The 27,318-nt window shown below is 35.4% G+C and overlaps 2 protein-coding genes across 2 annotated transcripts in view; both read left to right on the plus strand.

Annotated features, from left to right (window-relative positions):
- LOC142334695 (uncharacterized) overlaps positions 1–22,677 on the plus strand; it is a 32,656-nt gene extending 9,979 nt beyond the window's left edge. The window contains exons 9-13 of the mRNA XM_075382930.1: positions 7,329–7,440; positions 7,509–7,640; positions 8,284–8,425; positions 12,824–13,053; positions 20,426–22,677. Of these exons, the coding sequence (XP_075239045.1) occupies positions 7,329–7,440; positions 7,509–7,640; positions 8,284–8,425; positions 12,824–13,053; positions 20,426–22,485 (2,676 nt within the window). The 3' untranslated portion in view covers positions 22,486–22,677. The remainder of the gene's footprint in view (positions 1–7,328; positions 7,441–7,508; positions 7,641–8,283; positions 8,426–12,823; positions 13,054–20,425) is intronic.
- LOC142334696 (TIP41-like protein) overlaps positions 1–27,318 on the plus strand; it is a 75,411-nt gene that overhangs the window by 33,190 nt on the left and 14,903 nt on the right. Inside the window, exon 2 of the mRNA XM_075382931.1 lies at positions 24,637–24,911. Within this exon, the coding sequence (XP_075239046.1) occupies positions 24,691–24,911 (221 nt within the window). The 5' untranslated portion in view covers positions 24,637–24,690. The remainder of the gene's footprint in view (positions 1–24,636; positions 24,912–27,318) is intronic.

Raw genomic sequence — 27,318 nt, forward strand, 5'->3', positions numbered from 1 at the left:
CCGGCTATGTTATAAAATTTGCTATTGTTTTGAATTGTGGATTTTTTTTATTTTTAAGGCATAATTTAACTTTTTCAAGTCTTTCAGATGGGTTAAGATTCCGGACAGATTCGAGAGGCTGGCAGAAATTGTTTGGAGCATTTTTTGAATGAAAAATTTAGAAACTTCAAAAAAAATTTTGCAAGTTTTAATTTCTTAAAATCTTCAGCATATTTCTCCAGTTTTCATTTTTTTGGCAAGTAACCACTTTCAAGGCTTCGGCGGGGTTTTATAGTTTATTTTTAAGTAGATGAAGCTTGACCTTCACAGTGAAAGCTTTACGAGTTATAGCAATGATTTATTTCTCAGCTTATTTGATTGTTTTAGTTTCTTCAATTTTGGGACTTATTTTGGTTTTTTGGCTGCCCTTGTTAAATTGGTCTGCTGGTCAGATGCAGTAGATTAAGTTTTTTCATTTCTTTGGATTGTATTTCAGGACTTGTCTGCTATATATTTTTTTCCATCTGACGCTCTTTTTTGATCCTCTCGCTAACGGCGTTTGCGAGAGTGACGTCATGTATCACTCTCTCTAGAAATGGTTTGTAGATCTCTTGCGTGATTAGATTTTGATCATACGTGACTTACTTCACTCAATGAAATGACTGTAATAATAATGGTCACTAATAAAAAGGAATGAATATGAACCAGCTTTTTTAAATTTACCCCCGAATGTTTTTTACCTAGCGTTTTGAGCGGTGCCAACAATTTTTTCACCTTTTATCTCACTGTCTCTATCTATATACGGCACGCAAGTTTATTTGGTAGCTATTCCGGCGATCTACCGGCTATGTTTGTATTTTTTATTGTCTTGTCTCTTTGTATCAATAATGTCTAATCTTAGTGCCTCTCTAACGAGGCGTAATGGAAGCTTGTTTACTTGTTCTTTTCGTATTAAGCCTTTTCAAAACTTTGACCCTTCTTTTTAGAAAGATTCAGTGATTTTTTTTTAGTTTTATCTGTTGTCTTTCTTCAATTGATCTCGAACAAAGTTTGAAGCAATTTTTCGCAAATGTGTTTGTGTTTATTGCGGAAAATTTATTTCGCTTCTCAAGCTGCTTTTTCACCCTTTACTTTTTGTTTTATCTGAGTAATTTGAATTGCGGGCGTTCAGATTTCACGTCTGTTACTAAAATAAACGCGATTGTGAGAGATGACGGTGCATAGACTGTGTAGCCTAGTGGTTAAGATGTTTTCAAACCATAAAAATGTCCCTAGCTTATGCCCCTTCCAATTTGTTGGCCTCGCCAATCGTTCGAGAGCGATTAGACCGAGATTAGTTGGCTATGGTTTTTCGTTGTGCTGGCATTGAGTCTCGATAATGCAATTTTTGGTATGTAATGTTTAATTGCTCTCAAATGAAGCAATTATATTAATCGTGCTCTTTTTATGCTATTTTTCGCGTGACAGATTTTCCCTATGATACTTTCGTTTTCGAAAGCGGCATAAAGAGGTAAAGCTCAGAAAGCATTTTGAGTCTGATTAACCCTCTTAGAGCATTATGCCTCACTAGCCTCTATGCGATTCACTTACTTTTTTAAGGAAATAATCTCATTGAAGGGCCGTTCTAAATCTTGAAGGGCCGTTCTAGATCTATCAGTCATTCTCCTCCCACCCCCAACCATCATTGTCCACCCTGCTCACCTGGCGATTTGAACAGCCTCTCGTCCAGCCCTCCTAACCCTATCCCCCTCGCTTGACCCCCCTCCCGTCAAAACTTGCTACCACCCCAGCATGCTGTTATCCCTAAGCCCAAGCTGTCTAATACCAAATCCACCGGTTTGACCGTCTTTTAAGAGCAATTGGCACGATGATAGTCGGCTATTTTTCCGGGGTGCTGACACTACGTCTCGTCAATGAGTTTTTAACTATCTAATGAAGTACAAAAGCTACTTAATAGTTTCAATTGATGCCTTAATATTTTAACTAGTTTGTCACTTTTTGAAAGGTAAGTGGTTTTTGAGTCTAACCAGTTTTTGAGATTGATCACGTTGCAATCTGGCTTCTAGTTTTAAGCAGTGCTATAATATAGTTGATACGAAAGGTCATACTCCACTGGAGAATGGCTCACAATTTTATTGCTCGCATCCTGGTATCCTTTTGATTCGAACGGCGTTTAACAACTCAAAGGTGTATGACCAATGTGATTTTTTTTCATCCTTTTACACCTTAAAGTTGAAGTGATTTCGTGAAAGTTTTTTCCAGTTCGTTCCGGTACTTTGGAGGTGATTACTGTGAAACCATCGAAAATGGAAGTGCGAAAAAGCAAGTGGCCTTAAGGCGTGAAACTTTTGAATCGGACGGAGAAATTGATGCTAGAAGAACTAGGCTTTTCATTTTCCCTTGCATTTTCATTCGAGATAAGGAAGAACATTGATTATGCAAAATTAATTTTCGTAGCCATTAAACGAAAACATTGTGCTCAGGTCTTGTGGAAGCGAGACCAATACAAATTGAAACACTTAAAGGCGGTGCTTCAAAGTTCACTCGAGCCTATAAAGGTGTAAAGTGTCCGTGTCAATCGTCTGTCTGTTTACATGCAAATGAGTTTTTAAGGTGTAAAATGTAATCCTTTCCAACTGTTATCCCCAGTTGAAAAGGATGTTGATTGAAGTTACTGAGAAAAAATGGTGAACATGTAGAAGAGGTTTTTGTTATTTTAATTTAAATCATTTTGTGTTATTGAGCTGCGAGAGGAAAATGCGGAGAATTTGCGTTTTAGTGATGGCTTGCGTTATTTTGTTAGAATTTCTTCGGAAGTTTTTGGAGCTGTTTTGAAGTTGGAGATTTTGAGTTAAGATAAACTGGTAAAGCACGAGGGCATGAAGTTACAGATGTGTTTAAGTGGTTTTTAATGAATTTTCCGGTTGTTTCTAATGCATATTTGCTTGGTCTTTGTTTTTGATTGCTCTCAAACAAAGTTTGTAGCTAGCAATTATATTAGTCCTGTGGGTCTTTTTTTAATGCGATTTTTCGCTTGACCGATTTTTCGTCTGACGCTTTTGACTTTTCTTCCTCAAAAACGGGATAAACAGGTAGCGCCCTGCGGGCATTAAGTGCTCTTAGAGCCCTTCAGCTCTGTTTCAGCTCAAACTGTTTTGGAGACTTGTACTTATGGTGTGAAGGACGGTTCTTAGAGGTTGAGACACCTTCACTGTTGACCCCCCCCCCAAATATTGCCCCGCCCCCCCCCCGCCGCGCTGTTGCCCCCACCACAATGTTGCCACCCCCTCCCCATCAGTCCCCCGTTGCCACCCCCCCCCCCCCCCGTGGCTACTGCCGAAAAACCGATCGCTGAAAACACGCAATTTATATTAATTTTCACAATTTTTTTCAAGCTTTTTGAAATTTTTTGTGATTTTTTGAGTGTTTTCAGCCCTAGGTTTCAAGGAAACTCCACTAGGGTTTTATAATAGGTCACCGCATAGTTTTTAGTGGTAGTGCATTGGTTTCAACATTTTATTGTTACGAATTTCAGCTTTCTTGACAAAATGTGCAATTTTTTCAATTTATTTTTCATTTTCAAGTCTTTCCAGACGCAGGGGCCAGAAAACGTCTTTAGGGGTTTGATTATAAGTTACTAATAAACTTTTATGTGACATTGAATAGCTTTCAATTTTTTAATATGACAAATTTTAACAATTTTGTTGATAAAACTTGATTTTTTCAAGTTTTTTTGAAAATTTTTGTCGGTTTTTATTTTTCTCCACCCTCAAGAGCCACATAACTTCCTCTAGGGTTTGATTATAGGTTACTGCAAAGCCTCTATATGTAAAGGAATGTTTTTCAAGATTTCAATATCAGCAATTTTTTAAAATTTTTGCAATTTTGTCAAGTTTTTTTGAATGTTTCATCATTTTTTCCGGCAACAGGGTCCTAGGAATCTCCTCCAAAGTTTGATGATAAACTTTTGCACAGTTTCTAGAGTTAATGGAATGGTTATCAATATTTTAATGACTCCAGCTGTAGCAATTTATTAATAATTTTTTTTCAAATTTTTGGAAATTTTTGTTCCAAATTTATGGATCTTTGAGCCGGTGAAACTATTTAAAGCTTGAAATAGTGATACTGGATAGTCTCTTGAGACAATAAAATTGTTTCTGAAGATTTTCATATCTTGAATTTTAGCAAGATTTTGTTAAAATTTGCGATTGTTTTCAAAATTTTTGAATATTTTTGTCTTTTTCTAAGTTTAACGATCATTAATGGCCAACGCAGCTTTTCAAGTCTTGCAGATAGGTTACTTTGCATAACTCAAGAGACAAAAAGGTTTTGAACATTTTCACTGCGAATACGTTCCAAGTTTCACTCTCATTCGCAAATAGAAGGATTTGGATTCGTTTGCTGGCATTTTAATACTACAAGTTCATTTTTTCTATTTGAGCCTTTCGTTTGGTCAATAGTTCTGCGCAGAGAGAACAGCTATGCTGATATCATGACTTACTTGAGAAGAAAAATCAGATTTATACTTCTTAGGAGCCCCATACTCTGCATCCGATGCTCCAGGAGGCTAATGGTAAACGAAATTGCTGACGCTTCAATTGGAGTGGTTGTCGAAAAAGGGGGACTGTTAGGTCAACTCATATACATTAGCCTTTTTATAATCTTGTTTTTGCGGTCCGACCTTTGCCTATCAATATTCTTCATATAACATCATATTTTTATCTTCAATTTTTTTGATAAATTTTGACAAGATTCGGTAATGTGCGTTTGCTAATAATGTTCCGACCCGCTCAGCCACGTTTTTGCCTTGTCCGCCAAATGAGGAGGAGATAGAAAACTTTCAAAAATGACATGTTTTTCGAAAATGTTTTATCCATTTAAAAAACCGCTTAAGTTGTAACTGCTATACAAAGGAAACAATAACTCATTAGAGGGCCCATGAAAACTGCCATTAAGAAGTGTAAGAGACGAAAGAATCAAACAACAAAGTCCATTAAAAACAACAAGCATTACTTAATAAATTGACAACCAAATTTTAATGTCTATCCATGTCTTTAAAACTAAATAAAAAGTCATGATAGCATCAGATAAAAAACAAATTAAACCACATGATTTGCATTTTCAACAGAAAAGATATGGGAACCGTCTTTATTGAGAAAAATTTAAAAAAAAGTAGATAGAAAAGAAAAACGGGCAAAGTGTACACTTTTTGAAAAAAAATTAAATTCAAAACCATGAAAGCAATTAGCTATCAACTGAAATCATTCATTGGCTTTATTTATACCTTCAAAAAATATTGAGACATATCTTTATCCAGAACCTCAAGCGACTACAAAAAACAAATACAGACAAAAATCAAAGAGTCATATCAATTTTGCGAGGAAACGGTCTCGAAGCCTCTAACATCAAAATCTTTTTGATAAAATTTTTGAACATAATCAATTGCGCTATAATTCAACGCCATTATTGAGATATTCGACTTGTCCTTATTGTGCCATGAATATGATGATTGGACAAGACTGCAAAAGAGAACCTCAAAAATTGGAGAATGTCAAGAAATAAATAAGGTTATGAAAACTCGTATCAACGCCAGAAAACCAAGTTTCAAGTAATAAAAATGCAATTAAGACTACTTTTTTTACTCACTCAAAAAAATGCAACCATTCTCTTAAATGAGACTACGCCGGGGGATGCAGAAATAAGATTGAAAGTGGCAAATCTCAAGAAAACTACGTGATAAAAGACATTACAGCCGTTCAACTAAAAAATGGTAACTACTTTAACTTGTAACTGCTTAGGAAGCCCTTTAACTTGTACCTTCTTAAGAAGCACTTTTCGCTGAAACTGTTATGTATGTTCTTTGGCCTAACTTTGCGCGTAAATTTTACCTGTCAAGACTTGAGGTCTAATCGGAAATCATTCTGGTCTTTAAATATTATAAAAAACACAGACAAATATTTTATATATATATATATATATATATATATATATATATATATATTGCGCCCCATTACAATCCGAATAATTTTTGAACTTAAAGTTTGATGACTATACCAGAACTGTCTTGCTCTCACTGTTTCTTTAAAAGTATGTACCAAATGTTACTGAAACCGCAAATGGCCTAAAAGTCAATAAAAAATGAGATCAATTTTGGATATTTATCAAGTTATATTAACAAAAAAGGACTTTATCTACTGAGGGCTTTAGATAGTTTCCTTAATAGCTCATGGATACAAACTAGACATTAGATTATTTAGACTCAGTGATTAGGCTTCAAAAAGAACATCAAATGCTGGCAAATCTCAAGAAATACCGTGAAATTTACTCATGAAATTCAATGTTGTGTCATTGGACCTTATCAAATGCTTTATTAATTGAACCTTTAAATGAAAACAGACTTGTAATTGGGATGGATAAAATGCAAAAATATTTCAAAAAGACAGCCATAAAATAATCCGAGTCCTTTTTTATTGCAAAACTCAACGACGAAACCAAAGCTTGCCTTGCTATCGCCGCGCAGTTGTTAAAAACACAATTCTTCTAAAATATTGCATAGTATTTTTTTTGGCAAACGAAAATCTTATATCAAACTCATAGTTTTTTCATAAGTATCGGTATAAATTACCGAAAATTTATTTCCAAAACGTTTTTATAAATCGGAGGTACAATTAACCCATATCTGAGTAAAGGAGCTTTGTTTTTTGAGTTCTCTTGTGTTTACCAACTGTCAAAGTGGGCAAAATGGCGTAAATTCGTATATTTGATGCCATTTTTTAATGGAAAAAAACATGAAAAAATGCTATGTTTTCTAAGATTTAGCTGGAAATTTTGCCAAACAAGTGCAAAGAATTCATCAATTCTCTAAGATCAAAGTTTAAACAATAATTACGAAAAATGTGAACAAAATAACGATGTGAACAAGTTAGGCTAACATTCACAATTCTTTAAACCTCCGTAAATCCTCGCAAAATGCGAAATTCAAAAAAACTTTTTAATTTGAAATTCTACGATTGACAAGCTTTCGAATGATACCATTCGCAGTCCTCTACTATGGATATATTGATCTATCGGCGAAAATTGACTCAATAAAAAACAGTTCCTGGTGGAGCCACTCCTGTCGTTGAGACTAATTTGTCAGACGTTAGTCGGTTGTGTTAAGTAAAATTGTAGTCTGGTAGTTTGTTTTGCCATTGTAGGCAAGTAGTTTGGTTGGTATGTTATGGCAGCGTTAAGCATTAGTGAAAACTTGCAATGGACGAAAGGTCAGATTTGCATATATTACGTTGAGAACATTCTCTTTGATTATAGAAAAAGAGGATTTGGTTCATAGCCTTCGGCTTTTTTTGTAGGGAATTGCCAAATGTGAGAAGGATGTGGAGAAGGAGGCAGGGGTAGTGAAGAAGAATGTACAGTTACTTCTTCCCCACATATTGGCTCTACAATTTAGCAAAAAAGTCAAAGGTAACAGCCATGGGAAATTTTCGTCATTTTAAGCCATGGATTGGGTCAAATTATTTTGGTTATTTTAGGAAAGTGCGAACAGCTTTTGAGCAGCCAGTTGGAGAATGAGAAGAGCAGAGAGCTCTTCAAGTCACTTGTCAGTTCTGGCAGAACCAATGTCATTGTTACCCATCGAGATCTTATCAAAAATTTGGAAAACGGTAATAATATGCCAATACTTATTGTAGACTTTCTTTTTCATTAGGTTCATTGTGGCCTAGAAGCGATTGCGTTTACGAAAGTTAGGTATTTTTTGAAGCTCTTAAGACAAGACTTTGTTTTCCACTCGGTTTATGTTTCATGCTATTATAGCTTATAACTTGATGGTTGTTTTGCTGGCGCGCACTGTTTCTTAAAGTAATTATGGGGCAGGAAATATAATAATTAATTATTCTCGAACGCAATTATTATAAACGTTTTTTTTGCAAAATTATTGCTTGACGTTTTGCGCTTTTGTTCTAGAGCATTTTTGACTGCTTAATTGAACCTGATTTTCCATTTTTGAGTGATCGAAGTTGCTTTCTTTCTGAAATATAGATTGCTGCTAATATAAAAGCGGTTGTGAGCAAAGAAGAATCAAAGCCATTGTAGCTTAGTCGTTAAGATACTGGACTGGCATCCTGGAGTTGCCTGGTTTGAACTCTGTGGGGTTGGAGGTTTTTTAATTAAATTGTCTTTGCCTATCGTTCAGCAATTCATCCGACGTTAGTCGATTTATGTTCGCAATTCGTTAATCCCGTTTTAATAATTTTTTAAGTTATTTGTTTTTAAGTGAAATTTGTTGTAGCTTCTGATTTGTTTAAGTGATTTTACGTGACATCAGCCTTCAACAGAAGCATTATGAACAGAAAGTGAAGATGCTGGCTGAGAAGAATGCTTCATATGCCGAAGCAGTGGCCAATAACGAACTACCTCAGAAGAAATTCACATACTCCAAAAAATTCAAGTGAGATATTTATTATGTACTCAGCGGAACTGTTTACCTACTCTCAAAGTTTAATTTTTATTAGTTCTGTTGATAGTTAATAGCTGCGGTAGCAAGCTATTATTGACCTTCTCTTGGCTTTTCGGCGACTCCAAGAGGAGCATTGGTGTTCTTGAGGTTTCTACAACTCAAAGAGGATTATTGATTTTTAATAGCCGCGAAGCGATAGCGACTATTATTAGGGACATCGTGGTTTCTTACATTTCAAAGAATTTGAATTGTATTGGGGCGCTGTTTTTTTTATATGTGTTCACACATTTTTCAATAACTTTGATCTTTCAAAACGGGATAAACAGGTAAAGCCCAGTGGACATTAAGTTTCATTAGAGGCCCAAAGTGGGCGATAGTAGTCCTACTAGTGATTAGAGGGGTGCAGCTGCTGAGATGGCCTCAATTTAGGGTTAAAAGGTCGTTTTTAGGGCTCAAAATGGTGCAATTTTTCATGTTTTTGGTGATTTTTTTAGTTTTCTGTTTGATTAGTCTTAGGTTGAAGTTTTTAAAAGTTGATAAAGGCCTTTTGCGAGACAAAATTACTTGTTATGACCATTTTATGGGCTATATGTTTTGGTACTACAAACACAAACACGCAAAATGATACTATTTTTTGCTATTTTTTGAAAATTTTTGTCATTTTCTGAGTTTTTTGAGCTTCAGGGGCCAGGGAATTTCCTTTAAGGTTTGATAATTGGGCACTGTATAGTTTCTGGTAACAATGGATTGGTTTTCAACATTTTAATGTCTCGGATTTTAGCATTTTTTTGGATAAAATCTGCAAATTTTTAAGGTTTTTTTAAGGCTTCCTAAAGTTTTTGTCAATTTTTGATATTTGTCCATTCTCAAGTGACAGGAAACCTGCTCCATGGTCTGAAAAAAGTTACTGCATGGTTGTTTGTTTCAATGAATTTCTTTTCAACATTTTAACCTTTCGAATTTTAAAAATTTTCTGATAAAATTTGCAATTTTCAAGTTTTTTCAAAACATTTGTCTTTTATTCAGATTTTTTTGTTGAAGTAGCCAGATAGCCTCATGCAGGGTTTGATACTTTGTTATTAAATAGTTGCTAGGGGAAATTGAATGGTTTTCAACATTTTAAATCAACGACGTTCTTTTTTTGGAATTTAAAATTTTTTATAAAATATATTGCCTATCGATCTTTCAACCCATAATTTTCTAAGGCTTGGAATTGGGTTACTGGAGAGCCTCTAGAGACACAGAAATGATGCTTTAGATTTTAATATCACAATTTTTAACACGTTTCATTAAAATTTGCAATTGATTTCATTTTTTAAAAGAAAATTGGTCATTTTCGAGTTAATCATCTTCAATGGCCAGTGATTTTTTTCAGGCCTTGCAGATATAATACTGCAGCTTTTTCAGAACCAAAAAGTGGTTTTGAATATATTTTTGAATTAGGTATATTTAAAGGGATCAAATGTTGCCTTAGGGGGGTAAAAGCTTCAAAGTTTTAGCGATGATTATGTTTTTGTTTAGTTTGTTTGATTGTTTTCTCAATTTTTGGAGATGATTTTGTTTGTGTTTTGGCTGGCATTGTTCAATTAATCTGCTGGTCAGGTAGAGTACGTCTACGATTTTCCTTCAATTCTTTGAATTGTATTTCAGGACTTGTCCTGCTATGTTTTTTTAATTCGTCGTCTGCATCGATGATTCTTGCGACTATTGACTTTTTCAATTTTCAATTGACTTCTACTGCTTTGCGGTTAAAATTTGTATGTGTTTGTAAGGTCAATTGCGTGACTTACCGCACTAAAAAACGACTTCTGAGCTCATTTAATAAACTTTAAATTTTGTGAAAATTCAGTTAAAGATCTATAGTGTGCATATAAGTATTTGGCCTAGTTCCTGAGTTTTTGATTTCGAATAATAATTTTGAAAAACTTTAGGGTTTTTTCCATAAAGAGAGTATGTGTCTCATAAAACTGACAGTCCGAATCTATCCCAATTCTGAGATATTTGTGTGAGAATTTTTTGTGCATGCGCCACGTGGAGTGAATGGCAGCGTTTGAAAGACTGGCGTAAATAACAATTTTTAGCCGTTCTGTCGATACGGCTCAATACTTTGCTTGTAGTTTGTTAATAGCCATCGTCAGCCTCTCAAGGGCTATTTTTTAGGCGCTCCCCTTTCTTTAATGCTCCTTACTTTTTGATAACGTTTTTCGTTTTACATAAGTCACGATTTTCACGCTTGACTTCTGACTTATTTCACTCACTGTTTCAACTGAATGGATTTTAAATTCTTTCACGCATTGAATTGCGTAATATAGTGAATACGGGCAAAGTCAAAAGAGCAAAATTAAATGAACGAGATAAACCGATAAAGCGCGGTCATTAAGTCATAGTGCATCAAGTTATCAAAGTTCAATAAAGCGACTGCCAGCTGGCGTTGGTATTATGGTTAATATTCTTCAGTTTAGAAGCTGAGTTAAGTGTTATTTTGGAATCTAACTGAATATGCAGAATTTACACGCCAAATAAGAACACTTTGACACTCAATTTTTTTCTTCTGTTTCAATCCCAATAGCGTGAACGGCGGCTATTTTCCGGCAGTTAGTCGGCTATGTTTTTTTTGTAGAAATGTTTTTTGATTCACGGGGCATCAAAATGAAACTGAATTTACAATATTTTTGTAATATGGAATTGCAAGATTGACTCATATTTCTCAATTTTTTAAATTGTTGTAGTTTTTGGATCTTTGAGCGGACTGATTCGTATTCACTGTTTATGACAAAGTCCCTAGATAATTCTTGCTTTGAATTCTACTGTTTTTAACGTGAGAGATTTAATAAATTTTAAATTTGAATATTCCGAGTTCGGCGGTTTTTTGTCTAATTTCTTTAAGAATATTTACATATACTGGTTTACTTTAATACAAGAAGACTATCTGTTCACTGCGAGGTCTTAAGATTTGCGTATCGATGATTCTATTTTTTTGCGTGTTAAGTCGTTGAAATTTCAATGACAATTTACTTTGCTTCTTAACAATCTTTTAGCATTTGGCAATTTATTTCAATGTTTTTGAATCTTTGAATTCTGTTTTCACAGTTTTTCTTACAGGAAGATTGCTATATACTTTTGCCGAACCTCCTATGATAAATTTTGAAATACAAATGGTTCTCTACCTTTGTTTAAAAAAATTAATCTCTCCATTTCAGCTATGATGATGCGTTTTTGTTGCTGTTTTGTACAATGTGTCCTTAACTTCCGCGTTCTAGCTTTTGGCATTTTTCCCACAATCATCTATACTGAATGACTGCCTATAGCTGCATTTTGTACAGCTGAGTTTTTGAGTTGTTAAAAAATGTTTTCCCTCAATTTTTTTTTCGATTTTTTCGAATTTGCTATCATGATTTTTACTCATATCATTTGACTGTAATGACTGATAAATATCCTCAAATGTTTTTGGACCAATTTTTTTAATAAACAATTTTTTGACTTCTAATGTTTTTCTGATTCCTGATAAATTTTTATTTTGCAGTTGTCCAGCTGAGTTTTTGAGTTGTTAAAAAATGTTTTCCCTCGATTTTTTTTTCGATTTTTTCGAATTTGCTATCATGATTTTTACTCATATCATTTGACTGTAATGACTGATAAATATCCTCAAATGTTTTTGGACCAATTTTTTTAATAAACAATTTTTTGACTTCTAATGTTTTTCTGATTCCTGATAAATTTTTATTTTGCAGTTGTTTGAAGTCATTGTTACGAAGATATCTCCAACAAGAGAGAAGTATTGTCAATTTTTGAAATGTGACGCCAAATTGAGTTTTTTCTGAATCTAAATTTTACGATTTTTGAATTCTGCTCTGTTTTAAGAATGTTATCTAGCTTATGCTTTCCCTTGTGTCTCACTCATGTGTCTTTTGGGCAGCTTTCTGGAATGTTATCTCGTTTTTTTCCGGCTCAACAGTTTTTGTCCATCTTGAAAATTTGGATTTTTTAGCCGTAAAAGATATGTTTCTAATAGTACAAAAGTTTCGCGGTTTCAAATTGTTTTTCGTTTTTTTTTTGTGGAGATTCAAACATTTTGTATGCTGTCTGAATGTCGTCTTAATTTGTGTTAATTTGTCTCATCCATGTCGGTAATCAAGGGAGGATATTTTCCGGCTATCTGCTTTTGTGGTTATGAATTGATTTGGTCCGCTTGTTTTGCTAAATTTATAACTGCTTTGCTGATTTCAAAGAAGTTTCTGACAGCCGCTTTTCCGATAGCAGAACGCTGTCAAACTTCAAAATTCGTATCTGAACAGTACGAATTCCTGAATTTAACAGCTAAGAGTACTCTTCAACAACAAAAACAACTATTATGAACATCTTTTAAAGATGTTTGCTCCGTTTGTTTAGAGACGCTTTCAAAGTACTTCTAGATCATTATCTGAAGATGTACTTTGTCGAATCCATCACAGGAAAGCGGGACTTGGTGCTGAAGAGATTCTTCTCTCGCAAACTGCTTCCTTTATGGATCAATAGGCAGTCAGTGCCTGGAGCTTGCACTCCTTCTAACACCGCTGGGAATTTAAGTGATGTGTCAAGCGTCGACGGAATGGACAATGAAGTCAAGGTCAAGCGAAACGGTTAGTTTCTCGTAGCAAAGTTAATTGGTGAAAGCCTAAAGTTACGTTATCTATAGTTTCATACGCTTCTTCGGCTATTAATTAAATCAGACCGACTTAACTGATTTTGGCATAGTTCTGTTCTTTGACAGAAGGTTGCGTTTCACGCTTAACAGCGAGTTCAATAAACGGTATAAGAAAACTAATAAATTTATCGCAAACAAAAGTTCTAGAAATTATATTAGTCACCTTCGTCTCTTTATAGCTGCGAAGCTGTAAGCTGAGCGTAGCTATATTGCGGTGCTCTTGGTTTTTTACGACTCAAAGAGGAGTATTGGTTTTCTTAAGGTTTTTTTTTACCGGAAGCACTATTCGTTCAGACGCTGTTTTGACCTAAAAGCGAGAGTGAGAAAAATTGCCATGTGAACTAATTTTTTCTGAGCGAGAGAAGTTTTTTGATCATGGGCTGCGTTTAGTGAATGACTTTTTGACTTTGAAAATTAGTTTTTGACTGAATGGCACATATAGATAACCGTTTTTAGCCGTTTTTTTCGTCTAAGTGGCCCATTTTTTTGCTTGTAATCTGGTTTTTTGTAGAAATGATTTTTATTCGATGCTATATTGAAATGTAAACCTTGGAAATTAATACCACAGTGTTTTGCAGAGCCTGAAAACGCGTTTCAAGTTCAAAATTGGCACATTTCTTTTTTATTAATTTTTGGCTTTTTTCTTATTAATTTCTTCATTTTTGGATCTTTTAGCCGTCTTTTTGTCGATAATCAGTTAATATGGCAACTTCCCGTTGATAAGTCATATACTCAACGCCTCTTTTTACCTCGATGTAATTTTGTTTTTATAAAAATGTACATATGCTAATCCGATGTTGGTAGTTTTTTTCAATTTTTCTCTGTTTTTGTCTGTATTTTGGTTTTAATTACTAGAAATTGTCTTTTTGTGCAACGTGGGGGGGAGGGGCTTTAACTTTGTTCAATTAAAACTTCAATCATTTTTTAGCGTTAAATTTTTGTAAAACAGTTAAGAATTTTTTTATAAACGCTGTCTTAAAAATTTTTTGACCGCTTTTGTGCAAAATGTTTCAATGTTTCGTATGTTTGATTTCTGCTTTTTCTTTTTTTCTTCTGTTCAGGAGGTTGAATGTTCGTCTGGGATGACTCATTGTCTTTTCTAAGTCCCGAATGCTGAAAAATGAAATGTGTTCGTTTTTTCTTTTTTTTAATTTGATTTTTAACTTCAAGATTTTATTCTTGATACGGTGTAAGGAACACCGTATCAAGAATTAGTCTTTGATACGGTGTTCCTTACATTGTGTCCATTTTCATTCACATTCTAGCTTGTATCATTCTAGGTCTGATCTGGCGCCTACATTTATACTGCTTTTATTGATTTTTTCAGTTTTAAAAAATTGATTGATTTCGGCTTTTTCTTAGGTTTTCGCCATTTCTTTGGTTTGCAATTGATTTTATTCATAAGGCAGTACTGACAGTTTGCTGAAAAGGCTTTTCCAGAATGTCCACTTATTACTTTTTATTGTGATTTTTGTCCGACCTTGGTATTGTTCTTAAACGATCTTTTGCCTTTGACTGGTATTCTGTTGCTGTTCTATAATTATTTTAATTTTTGAATTAGTTTGAAATCATATTGTCTAGCATATATACAACAAGAAAGAAGTATTTGTTGTTTTTGTCTTAATTGCAGTGATTAGAAATCTAACTGTAGTAGTTTTTTTATTCCTAACTTTAAGCATTATTTTTTGACTTAGTTTAACTTAGTTTCTAAGTTATTATTATTATTATCATCTGCCGTTTGGTTTCGCGAACTTTTTGTGATCAGAATCATAAATTATTTGAGGGCAATTGATAGCCCTGTCAGTTTTTTCAGCCTATCAGTGTTTTGAATATCCTAATTATTTTGCACTTAACGTTACCAAACGTTTTCAATAATATATATTTTTGCTGCATTTTGTTTCTCTTATTGACAGTGGTTTAAATTTCACCAATTTTTAGATCAGACATGAGGGGAATGAATTTTTCGTTTTATGCAAAAGGTAATGGCTTCAGTTGCAATTTTGGTTTTTGTCAAGTTTTTACGCTTCGAGTCGCTTCCGGATTTCTTCCGGCTATGGTTTTGTTTCGTCGTCTGACGCTCTTTTTTCGTTTTACATTTGTTCACACAGCAAAGCTGAAAAAGTCAAATTTTCTGAATGACTTCTTCCTCTCATTAACGGCATTTGCGCGGGTGACGTCATTTCTCACTCGCTTTAGCGAAAGTTTTTAGGTTATTTGCGTGATTAGATTTTGATCATACGTGACTTGCCTCACTCAATAAAATGACTTTTGCACTTTAAAACTTAAGTTTAATTTGAATTTGTTTAAGGTCAAATGAATTCATATGTGACGTAAAGGTCCCTAATAAGAAGCTTCTGTGGAATGAATTTTAACAGGCTTTATTAATTTGACGCTGAATGTTTTTGTTTTTTTGCCTAGTTTTTTGAGCGGCGTCGATTTTTTTTTCAATTTAGATCTGTATCTGTTTCTATCTCTATTATATGGCACGCAGGTCTAATCTTTCGCAGCTAATCCGGCAGTTTGCGGGCTATGTTTACTGTTAACCAGCTAGCCTCATTATGCTTAAGCTAGTGAACAAAGCCAACCCCTCGTGATTAGCTTAATAGTAAGTCGTTTATTCAACGCGTGCATGTTTTAGCTGTCTTCAGCCGTCGTTTGAGAGCACTTCGTCAGATAACAGTCGGTTTGGTTTTATATTTTTGTATTTTTATTTTGAAGTTAAAGTTATGGAGCCCTGGTTGAGAGCGAAGGGTTATCTTGCTCTTTATCTTGGAAAAATGTTGCATTAAAAACTTGTATATGGCTAATGTTTATACTCGAGAATACAAAAGTTTGCTGAAATAAATTTCTCTCCAAGTTTGCTGAATATTATTTTCTCTGAAACAAAGTTTAGCAATTATAAGTAAAAGCTTGTAGCTATTTTGAAGCAATTTCTAAGTATGTGATTCACCGAAACTTTTTTGGAGACTTAAATTTATCGTGTGTAGGGCGGTTCTTAGAGTTTGATCCCCCCACTTAAACCCCCATTACCACCCCTGCAAACGATTGCGCCCCTAACTCAGTGTTCTCGCCAGTAGTTTCGGAGCAATTCGTTCGTCGTTAGTCGGTTATGTTCTTGTTTAATCCTGCGAACGCGGAAAGTTGTCTTTGAGAAAGTTATTCCGAAAGAAATTGGAAACTGCTCTTCTGTGGACACCTTAGCCTTTATTCTTTGAAAAACAAGATTCCCACTGGTATAAATTTTTCGTAATTGCTCTTGAGCGAAATTTGAAGCAATTTTCGCAGTAGTTTTGGCAAATTGATTTTTTCGCTTGATCGTTTTGTTCGAACGTGGAAATTAGTGTTTTGCTTTCAGTACAAGCTTTCCAGCTAAACGTGTTTGTCTGAATTATGCGAACTAGTTGCATGACGTTTGACTTGACCATGTGAAGGAAATTGTAGATTTTTAGATCCGATTTTTATCTATTTTGTGCTTTTTTCGTACATTTACCGGCTTATAAAAAATTTTTATAGCATTCTGGGTGTTTGAATGAGATTAATTGTTTGAGCGGTTTTTGTGATCTATTGTTTTTCTTAATATTAGTTCGAGTTGTTTTTTTAAATAGAAAATTGGTTATTGTTAATCAAATTTCTGTCGATTCGTTTTCTGCCTATTTTTTTATTTTTAATTTGAATTTTTCTTGTTCAATCTTCAATATTAATTTTTTATGGATGCTGTTAGTAAGAAAAGACAATCAAAGGTTAGACAGAGCATAGATCACTAAAATGAATTGTACAAATTTGAAGTTTTCCATTTTTTTGTCTTTTGAGGATGGAGCAGAAGAACTATTAAAGGCCTTTTAAACAAATTTGGGCTTGGAAAAACGTTTTTAGCTTTGTAGGGAGTTTTGTTACAAAGTTTTTGATTTTATATCTTCCTTCTTCATTTCCTTGCCTTTTCCTTTATCTCTGTATGTACCGTTTTGTTCGTTGCTGGTCGTTAAGAATGAAAATCTAGTGTACTGCAAGGCTTTTAGTAGATAGATCTCTTGGAGTCTTAACTTGTGAATAACATTTTATCCAATCTATGGAATTTTGTTTTCGAATTTGGTTTTTTTTCGTGTTATTTTTCCGCTGTTATTTTTTACTTCTAATTAGTATAACGGGATTTTTATTTCTTTTTGTTAGTAATTGCTAGGATTCTTTGTGGATTTCTACTTTAGTCGGTCACGGTGTCTTGGGCTGTGTTTTTTCAGTCCAAAGTATTCGGATAATATCGGCGTGCTGCCTTTTTGCCAAGATCTGATCAAACTTTTTTCGTCTTTTTCATGAAAGTCGGAAGTCAAATTAGGGTTGTGATTTTAATCACGGAGTTGTAAAGGGAAGGAAAAAATAAGTAGGTTTTTTTCCAAGTAACTTTAATTTGGATTGCGAAGTTGTTGCTGTTTTATCTGTGGATATCATGTATGCCAGATTTAATCGGTTGCTTATGGCATCGATTAAGGTGAATCGATTAAGTCGCTTGAGTCCATAGTAGTTGCTTTTAAGATTTTGACACCTTTTCGAAAACTAAAAGTTGATTTTTTGGTCTTAAGTGTTCTGGTTTTTCTTGTGGTCTTATCGCGTAGTCTAAAACAGCAATAAATTCTTACTGACCTCCTAGTGGGCGTTTTTTAGTCAATTTGTAGGCTCCGACTTTTAGCTAACGTTTACCTTCACTGAGATACCATTTGTTTTTGAAAGGTTTTGTGAATTTGTGAATCTTGCTTGCATTTGTAGTTCTATTGTCCCTTTTTCGGCCATTATAAGTGCGATAAGATTATTTTATGACTAATAGAGTTTTATGTTATGCTGTGATTAGGGGATTTGGCCTGCAGTTATGAGGCTCACTTATTTCGGCGCCACTGTTTTCCAAAATTCCTGATTTTTGCTAGTTTTTCAGTTTTTGCTTCTTTTTTACTTGCTCTGTCATTGATTCCTTCAAGAGTGTTGTATTATGTATTCATTCTAAGTGCACATACAGTCAATGTTTCAATAATTTTTTGTTATTATGTATTCTTATAACACTGATAAATAAGAAAGTTTTCGAACTTTTTTTTTTCATTTTTGCGAAGATAAGGTCGGGGTCTTTTTTACTGTCTTGGTTTGTTACTGCTGTATAATTATTAATTTTCGGGCTCTTATTCGACTCAATTCTTTGAATTGTAATTCGGAACTTGTCCTGCTAAATTTTTGGCAGCAAAAATTTGGGACGCTTTGCACTATTTTGGCACTGTGGAGACCTATTTTGCGTAAAATTTTGCGACATGTTGCGTAAAATCTTTTTCAACTCTCCGGACTAGTTTCATTCTACACGCATTCTTCTCCAATTACTTTTAAGCAGTAGCTGCTTAGCAAAGCAATCCAAAATGAACTGAGTCAATATGGAAAACCGAAATAGTTGAAGCGGGATAAATCTGTAAAGCCTAGTTTCAGATGCCCGTTAATTGAACTTTGTTATTACTACCGATAACTACAAGGTCTGTTGCTTATTGCTAATCCTCTCGTTGTAATCGCTAATCCCTGATCTCATTAAGAAATAGGATCATACCTAACTACGTAATCCAGTCGAAATAGCACGCACTTTTGTCATTAAAAAACAGTAACTTTTTTCTGCTATTGTTTCACTCACAACAACCAAGTTATGGGAATCAAATGAAGTTATTGTCCCTCGCTGAACGACTTAACATCAACCCCCTCATGACATTATCCTCATGTTTGAATCAGGTTATAATCAAGGCCTCCTACTTGGCTATCAAGAGAAATGGCCTTTTCATGGTTTTTCACAATCCAAAGTTTTTGGTTTGTTTTGATTCTCTTGTCTTTTCGTAAGATCTTTTCTCACCTTTTTCTATGACTTTGATCTTTCAAAACCGGATAAACAGGTAAAGCTCAGCAGGCATCAAGTTTCATTAGAACCCCTTAGCTGGTATTAGTTCTTCAATTGCTTAGAGTGGTGCAGCTGCTGTGAAGGTTGTTTGTCAAAGTTGATAAAGGTTTTTGCAAGACATAATTACCTTTTGTGTCCATTTTTTGAGCTATATGTTTGATACTGCAAACATAAAACGTAAAATGATACTTTAGAATCAACAATGATCTTGCGATTAAGTTCTTCGCTAATTTGTTTTTTTTTTTAGTTTTAGCAGCCTAAGGACCAGGGAACCTCCTCTAGGTAGGGTTTGGTAATAGAAAGCTTGCATAGTTTTTAGGGGCAATGAAATGGTTTTCAACTTATTAATATCACAATTTTTTTTTCAATTTTTGCGCTCAAGTTTTCAAATGAAACGTATCATGTTCCGAGTTTATCTACCTATATATATTGCAAAATTTAGAACGTTTGAATTAATTTTGAAATTTTCATGTTTTTGTCATATTTTCCGAGTATTTCTATATTTGGTGGCCAATAAACCCCCTTTGAAAGGCCTGCGTGTGGGTTGATAGGTATATTCAGGTTGATCAAATGTGACCTGAATTGTAAAAGCTTCAAGGGTTATAGCAATGATTATATTTTTGTTTAGTTTGTTTATTTTAGTTTCTCCCATTTTGAGACTGTTTACCTTTTTTCATTCAATTCTTTGGATTGTATTTTAGGACTTGTCCTCATATGATTTTTATTTCATCGTCAAGGTTTTTGTTACGACCATATGACTTCACAATCGCTTCAAATCTGCGTTTTGTCCATTCGTTCATATCAACTGAATTGTGTGTCTGACATCGTTTTTGCTCTTATTTGAGAGTTTTTTTGTTCATTGGCGTGATTAAATTTTTGCTCACATGTGACTGGCATCATTCTCAAAAATGATCCTCACTCTGAAGTTGACTTTTTTTACTTTGATTCAAGGAGATCAGGTCAAGCGAGTGTGTGACACTCTAATTGAAGGTTATTTGAGATCAGCGAATGGAAGCAGCAATAAGTTAAACGTACTCCTAATCAAAATATAACATCTCAGCATTTAATAAAAAGAAGTTTCTTTTTTTGGTCTGTATTTTACAATTTTTTGAAACTGCAGATCTACGAAGCTATTGCGGCTATTCTCTGACAATTTGACAGCTATGTTTTGAATTTTGGCAATCAATTTTATGAAATCATTCTTTGTACTTTACGGTGGTAAAATTTATCACCTTAACTATAAATGTGCTCCAATACTACCAAATCTTAATTTTTGGCGTTGACATGGGTACCTAAATTCTCATTTCGCTTTTATGGTTAGTATGTTTGAGGCTCATACTTCTTTTCACTTTATTGTTCATGCTCGTTCAACAGATGTGGAACAATTGTTTTGCTTTAGAGTGGGGTGTGACAACTGAATCTTTGTTGCAAGTAGCACGAATAATTTTGGGTCTTCAAGACGCAAAAGGGAATGCCAAACCAGTTGTCGCTGCTGGCGCAAGATCTACTGATTCAAAACAAAAGGATACCTCCACAGTTCAAGCCAAAAACAATGCTACCAAGAAAACTGACGGATCCGTGCTACGAGAACATCAAGCTACCAATAGCACTAAACCGAAGGTTTCTGCTGGACAAAGTAAGCAAGCAGATCAGAGCCAACAAAAAGCGACAGTCGTGAAACCAAAGTCCAATTCTGTAAATGACGCAAAAACTAATCAATCATCTGCTAATGAGAGCATTTTAGATAGTTCGAACGAAGATTTAGATCACTTAAGTTTGGCATCACTGCTATCATTGAAAGCTTCCAATGTTAAAAGCAATACAAATAACACAATGACAATGAAACAAACTGCTCCTCAAACAGCAAGTACTTCTAAGCCTATTTTAGCCAACCCTTTGAATAGTCAAAACTCAGCAACAACAACAAACTTTATCGTGACTAGCAATGCAAAACCTGTTCAAAATAAAAAGAAAACAGTCCATCGAAATTCCCAGCCGAGCCAGTATCCAAATTTAGGACCAGTCAGCGAGACGGAAGAGGAGCTGGGTAATTACGAGAGAATTGCGAAGCATGTTTCACAATCACCTCCGCGTTCAGTTCCACATACAGTAGACTTGGATTCTCATGAGCGTCAGGTCACGCGAGTAATCGTGGAAAACTGTCATCAAAAAGTGAACGGCAATGTAGATGTTAACGTCAGAGGTAAGCATGAGCTACAACTCAACAGAAATACTAAAGACATTAGCACGCCTCAATCGTCTAACAGGGCTCAAAAGAGAAGGTCGTCTGTTAAGAATTCGCCTCAGTTAGAAACTGCAGCTGCAAGTCCGAGGAATTGTTCACCTGTGGCGCGCGGAAGCGTGAGAAGTCCACCCATGATGGCTGGAAGTGACGTTGCAGGGGTTAACAGGACTGACAAGATTGAGGCGACACCTCCAAGCAAACATCATTTTGTAGTTTCTAGCCCTCCGGCAAAGAATCCTTGCATTGAGAATATGAACAATGCGCCAGCGAATGTGCTGCCAAGTCCAACCATGGACATCCAGCAAATACTTAATCAGATAAAGATGATGCAGAACAGTAGTAGGGATGTAATTCAAACAGAGCAGACCACGGCGGCGCGACCTGCTGCACAGGTATCAGTAAATCATCAGACAAATGGTGTAAACCAAAATGTTGGGAACAATTTGAGGGCTCCAACGTCGCCTGTGCATGTTGATGTCAATTCTCGTCACCATTACAGAAATCCGCATGTTCATGCACAACAACAGAATGCCAATCAATGCAACCCTCGACATCCTCGAATTAAAGCAGAAGTTCAACAACCCCAGTCTGTAGTTTCGGGATCTGGCGTCAGTTTGCCGACTTTTGAACAGCTAGTTTCACCTCAGCAGTACCATTCGCCTCCATTTGTAAACAACAACAATCCACAGGTGTACCACCATACCAATGGAAGTCATCACATTTCTCCAAAACGTACCCTACCAGTACAGGAAGCTTCCCCTTCTAACGAGCAAAATCAAATACACAATCGAGTAGCTATTAACACTGTGTCCTCAAATTTTGCTAGCCCCGAATCGCAGAAAAAATTTAGCCTGGCTCACTATTTACCTCGGAAGACGTCGCCTGCTTTAGTATCGCCTGTCAATAGCCAAGTACCGTCCCTTGTGAACCAGAACAATGGACCTCAGTTTCAGAATCAACAACGTCAACAGATGGAGACTGGCTTTAATCTGAACAACACTTCGCCGGTATTGAATGGAACGTATCTGAATCAAATGCTTGATGGAACAAACCTCACGCCTTTACAGTACCCAGCTACCATTATGGGTACTAATTCGCTGCTTCAAATGGGATCCGCTATTAGCCCGGTATTACCACACATCAGTCATCAGCAAGTGCAAAACCATGTGCAATTTCGACCAAATTTTTCTTTCGGATCACCAGAAAAACAATGAGATGAGATAGTTATGACTTTTTAATCTAGCTGTAATCATATTAGCTTGTTGCATAGTTGGGTAGATGTTTTGTTTTTACATTTGAGTTTGAATTGAGCAATCCAACCGATTGCTAGAATTGTATTATATAATCTTGTCAATGAATTTCGAACGATAAATACCCCGAAGAGATCAATTTGAACTTTTTACTCACTTTTTTAGAGCTGCGTAATTAACCCTCTTAGTTCCGCTCAGACATAGCTTGTAGCAGTTATTGAGGTCTTCTTTGGTCTTGGTTACGCTGTCTTTTCGTCTGCTTCTGATGTTTGCTCTCTACATGCTCTTCTACATGCTCTCATTCAGAACTTCAATTTTATTTTGGAATTTAGTCAAACTCTTTTAACGCAGCTTTGAATTTAAAGTTGGTATCTGAAATCAGTTGAGGTTGAAAACCTCCCATAAGCATGAAATTTGAAAAACTAATTCGGTAGTTTTGCAGTTTTTTGAAGCTCAACTGCAGAGCACAGTAAGATTAAACTATTGGGGCAAAACTGATGTTCTACTTTTAAATTCCTCTCAAACTAACTTTAGCAATTTTATTAGTCGGTCTTTGTGGTCTTTTTTACTGCGATTTTTGTTGCTTGGTCAATTTTTGTCTGTCTGACGCTTTCGACTTTTTGTCACCAAAAACGGGTTAAACAGGTAAAACCCAATGGACAAGTCGCTGAGCAGCTCTTAGCTCTAATAGTCTCTAAGTGTCCAATTTACCAAAGTTGCTGAGAAGAGAAAATCATGGTCTAAATGGCAGTTTTTCTATCTCATTCCGCCCCTAACTCAGGAAGCTCAACCTCCCCCGTCACCCCCAACCTCCGCTCCAATCCTCCTCCTCTCCTCCTCCTCCTCCTCCTCCTCCTCCTCCTCCTCCTCCTCCTCCTCCTCCTCCTCCTCCTCCTCCTCCTCCTCCTCCTCCTCCTCCTCCTCCTCCTCCTCCTCCTCCCCCCCCCCCACTCAACTCACCGCCATCTCATTCCATCCTTAACCCAGGAAGTTCAATCTCCCTCTGCAACTTTTACCCCGCTCCAGCCCTCTCATATCCCGGTCCGTATTTAGTAATGATACAAGGATCGTGAAAGATAAAAGAAGTCATCATATGATCCTATCCTTGTATGACTTAAAAAAATTATACATGGTGTTTGTATGTTTGTATGAAATCATATGATCCAAGTATTGGGTCTATTCTGTTTCGCCCCCCCCCCCAGTGTTTTTTACGCCCCCAGTTACAAATTATATGTTGTTTGATAGCACGTTACTATGCAAAAAATGGCACGTGCGCCTGGGGGCGCAAAACAAAATCGATCCCAAGTATTAATACCAGGAGATCATAAATATTCAAAAACTTCTAAGTTTTTGGTAATGAGGAGTATTTTATGTGATTCCGTTTCAACATATTGTCAGACGCCAAAGTACCCTAACCCTAGGCTAATTATACCCAACCGAAAATTCAGCAGAAAACAAAAAATCTCCTTAGCTAGAATAAAGTAAAGTTTATACATTTTAATCCCCTCAATAATTTTTGTATAATTCCTTTATGATTACGAGGAAAGCATAAATGATCTTGGGGATCTTTATCTTTCCCCGTTTGTGCCCCCCAGTACGTTATGCGCCCCCCCCCCCGGGTTACAGCACGTGTCATTACATAGTAAATCACTATGTAAAAATATCGGACGTGCGTCGGCGGTGCAAATAATATGCGCACACTAAGCTGGGGGGGGACACAAACGGAAAAAATCCGATCTTTGTATGACAATGAGGAACGCATACTAATCATATAGCTTGTATGACTAGTAAGAATCATATATGACCTAGTATGACTACCGTAAGAATTTTGTTTGATGGGCAACCTGGGCCCCTAATGCACCCCGCCCCCCTAATACTGGCTGGTCGTTCGAGAGTAATTCACTCGTGGTTAGTCTATTATGTTTTTCACAGGTTATTTTTAACCAAAATCGTCGACGCGAACAGCTTCGGGGCAGATATCAATTTGCCTGTTAGGTTGGACCTTTTGGAGGTTTTACATATCAATGGAAAGTATTAGATTTATATGCTCTTAAGATGTCTGACAGAATTCAATGCGGGTGCACATATTTATATTTTGGATACTTTTGCACTTACAGATATGTATGAAATCTATGACGATTTCTTGACCGATGAGTTATATGAAAATTGATGTCAGCTGCTAGTGAAGTTGAACAAGCGTCCGCTCATGCGGTGACAACTGTGCCAGGTAAGAATGGAAGTGCTATCATTAGAGGTGAGGAAAGTTTGGCCGCTGTTGCAGCCGCTGCCCTGAGAAAGAAAGTAGAAATTCACGAATTTGGAAGTGATGACTGTAAATGGACAGTGGAAGCCACAATGGGAGCCATGGCCGATTCTAGGCAAACAGATATGTAAGTATAGATCGGTTAGATTGATTCGATAACAGTAACTTGTATTCATTGCCAATTGTCTCTTCTATTTATGTCAGAAAATTGCTGTTCGACGTATCGATTAATTCGATTGAAACAAGTCTGGCAGGCCGGATTACTTAAACCATTAAAAACGAACAAATTTAGTAGGCTAATTTGCCCAATATACAGCTTTGCTTGATGCTGCCAGCGTCGATTTAGCTGTGCTGTGAACAAATTTGAGCGAACATTATTGGACAGTTGATGACAAGAAACCCTAAGTCTCGGATATTTATTTAAGCATTGTATTTGTCAGATTACAAGATTTGGAGTTGCATTTTTCTAGATAAAAACTAATACTGTATCTTAAAAAAATGGGTATATTTTAAAAAAAAAAGTACTTTTTGTTGGCGTGAACCCTGTCGAAAAAAAATATGTCACCAAAAATTGAGGCAAATAAGTATGAATAATTTTTGCGAACTGATAAATTCTGGCGCGTTTTGCGCCTCACTGGACGAGAAAGTCATAGCAATTAACCTATCATCCTGGTTGATCGAGCAAATCATTAGCCGGAAAAATTGCAAAAATATTTCTTTTTGCATCCTCTGACTTAAATAATAAAACAATTTTTCTTAACTATGGTATTTTTGGGATTTGAATTTGCTCTCTAAGTGAGTTGACAAAAAAGCTAATCAAACTTGAAATGACCTCCCTCTATATATCGGCATTGTAAAACAATCAATTTTTGCTAGTTATATCTAGTTAATTTTGGTGCTTTGGAGACAATTCATATCTGAGATTGATCTGTGAAGAACAAGTGTTTCGGGTGCAATTAAAAAATGGGTTTGTCGCATTGAATTATATACAAGCGTAGCTTTAAATTAAATAATTGCTACACCTTCACGATTGGCTTATTCCACAACAGCTTTTTTATTCAAATTAGTTCATCTCGATTGTTGCAGAAAAATGTTCATTAAAATACCAATATTTTCAAGATGGGAGATTTCAAATTGTAGAACAATGTGTTTCGTCATTTTCAAAATTATGGAAAAAGGAGAAGTTTTTACGTTCTTTGCAATTTGCTGACAACGCATCATTGGTTGGTTTCGTTAGAAAGGCTAGCAACTTCTCTTTTGTAACATTTTTTTAATAGTCGAAAAGCGATAGCTGGGGCTGTTATTGATCACTGGCCTTCTTGTTTTTACAGTTTGAATTGTATTGGTGCGCTCTATTTAATTGTCTGGTCACAATTTTTTTTTCAAATTTGCTTGTCAATGCGATGTCAAATTGGAGTAGTGATTTTAACGGGGTAGTAAAATGAGCGAAAAGCGAGTAGTTCTAAGGCGTGACATTTTTTCAAACTGATTAAATTTAAGTTAGAATTTTGAGTTTAAGCAGATTCTTGGATTTGGACAGTTTTTTTTCACGTGCGGTAATTTGGCTTCTGTTTTTGCACAATTGTTTATTCTTAGCCAACAGTTTTAACGACTTTGCTACGATTTGTTTTGAAAAGTATTGGTGATTTTGGATTAGATTTTGCACGTTTTTGTCATTGTTTTTTGTCGTTCTTTTGTTTATTCGTTAATGACAAATCTCATTTGCTCTCACTTAGTCATAATTGAATTCATTCAAGGTTTTTCGTTTATTGCTAATGATTGTTTTGACTTTGAAACCATTTAAAAATAGAACATTTGATTGTTGCCTGCGTTATTTGCTACTTTTGTTCTCATTTGACCCATTTATTCTCCCGTGGGGAACCATTTGTTCTCATTTAAGTTGATATTGCTTTCTGTCTACGGATAATGCGATAGATGTTAAAGAATTCAATTTTAATTGCGATTTTTAATGTTTTTGATGCCACTTGTTTTCAGTGACTTCGTTAAAACCGGTTTTTGACAAATGTTTTCAACCCTTTTATTTAGTCTCTCAGCGGTTCGCTACAAAGTTGGAGTTGCTGTTTAAACTCACATGGTGTAAAGTTTTTTTCGACATTGTTGGACATATTAAGTTCGATAACCCTAGTTGTCTAAAAAGGAACTGAAAAAAAAACGTTTTTATATTTTTATACTGTTCTGTTTACTTTCGGCGACGTTTTTGTATATGATCTGTTTATTATCGAAGTTGGTTCTTTATAGGAGGCTGTTTAAAGTGTTGTCTTTATCGTTTCCTTTCCTCGAATTGTAATTCGGGGCTGTTCCTGTTGTGTATTTCCTCAAGATTTTTGTAAGGACCATGTAGTCACAATCAATTCAAATTTGCGTTTTCATTTATTCCTGCTATTACGGCTGAATTGTGTATGTGGCGTCATTTTTCACTCTCTGTGGAGCCAGTTTTTTTCGAGTTGTTTTGTTTGGGTAAGTTTTTGGTCTCACGTGACTTTTCTCACTCTCAAAAATGAATTCCTCACACT

This window comes from Convolutriloba macropyga, chromosome 2 (assembly GCF_964194025.1).
Source record: "Convolutriloba macropyga chromosome 2, txConMacr16.3, whole genome shotgun sequence".
In the NCBI taxonomy this organism is placed as follows: domain Eukaryota; kingdom Metazoa; phylum Xenacoelomorpha; order Acoela; family Convolutidae; genus Convolutriloba; species Convolutriloba macropyga.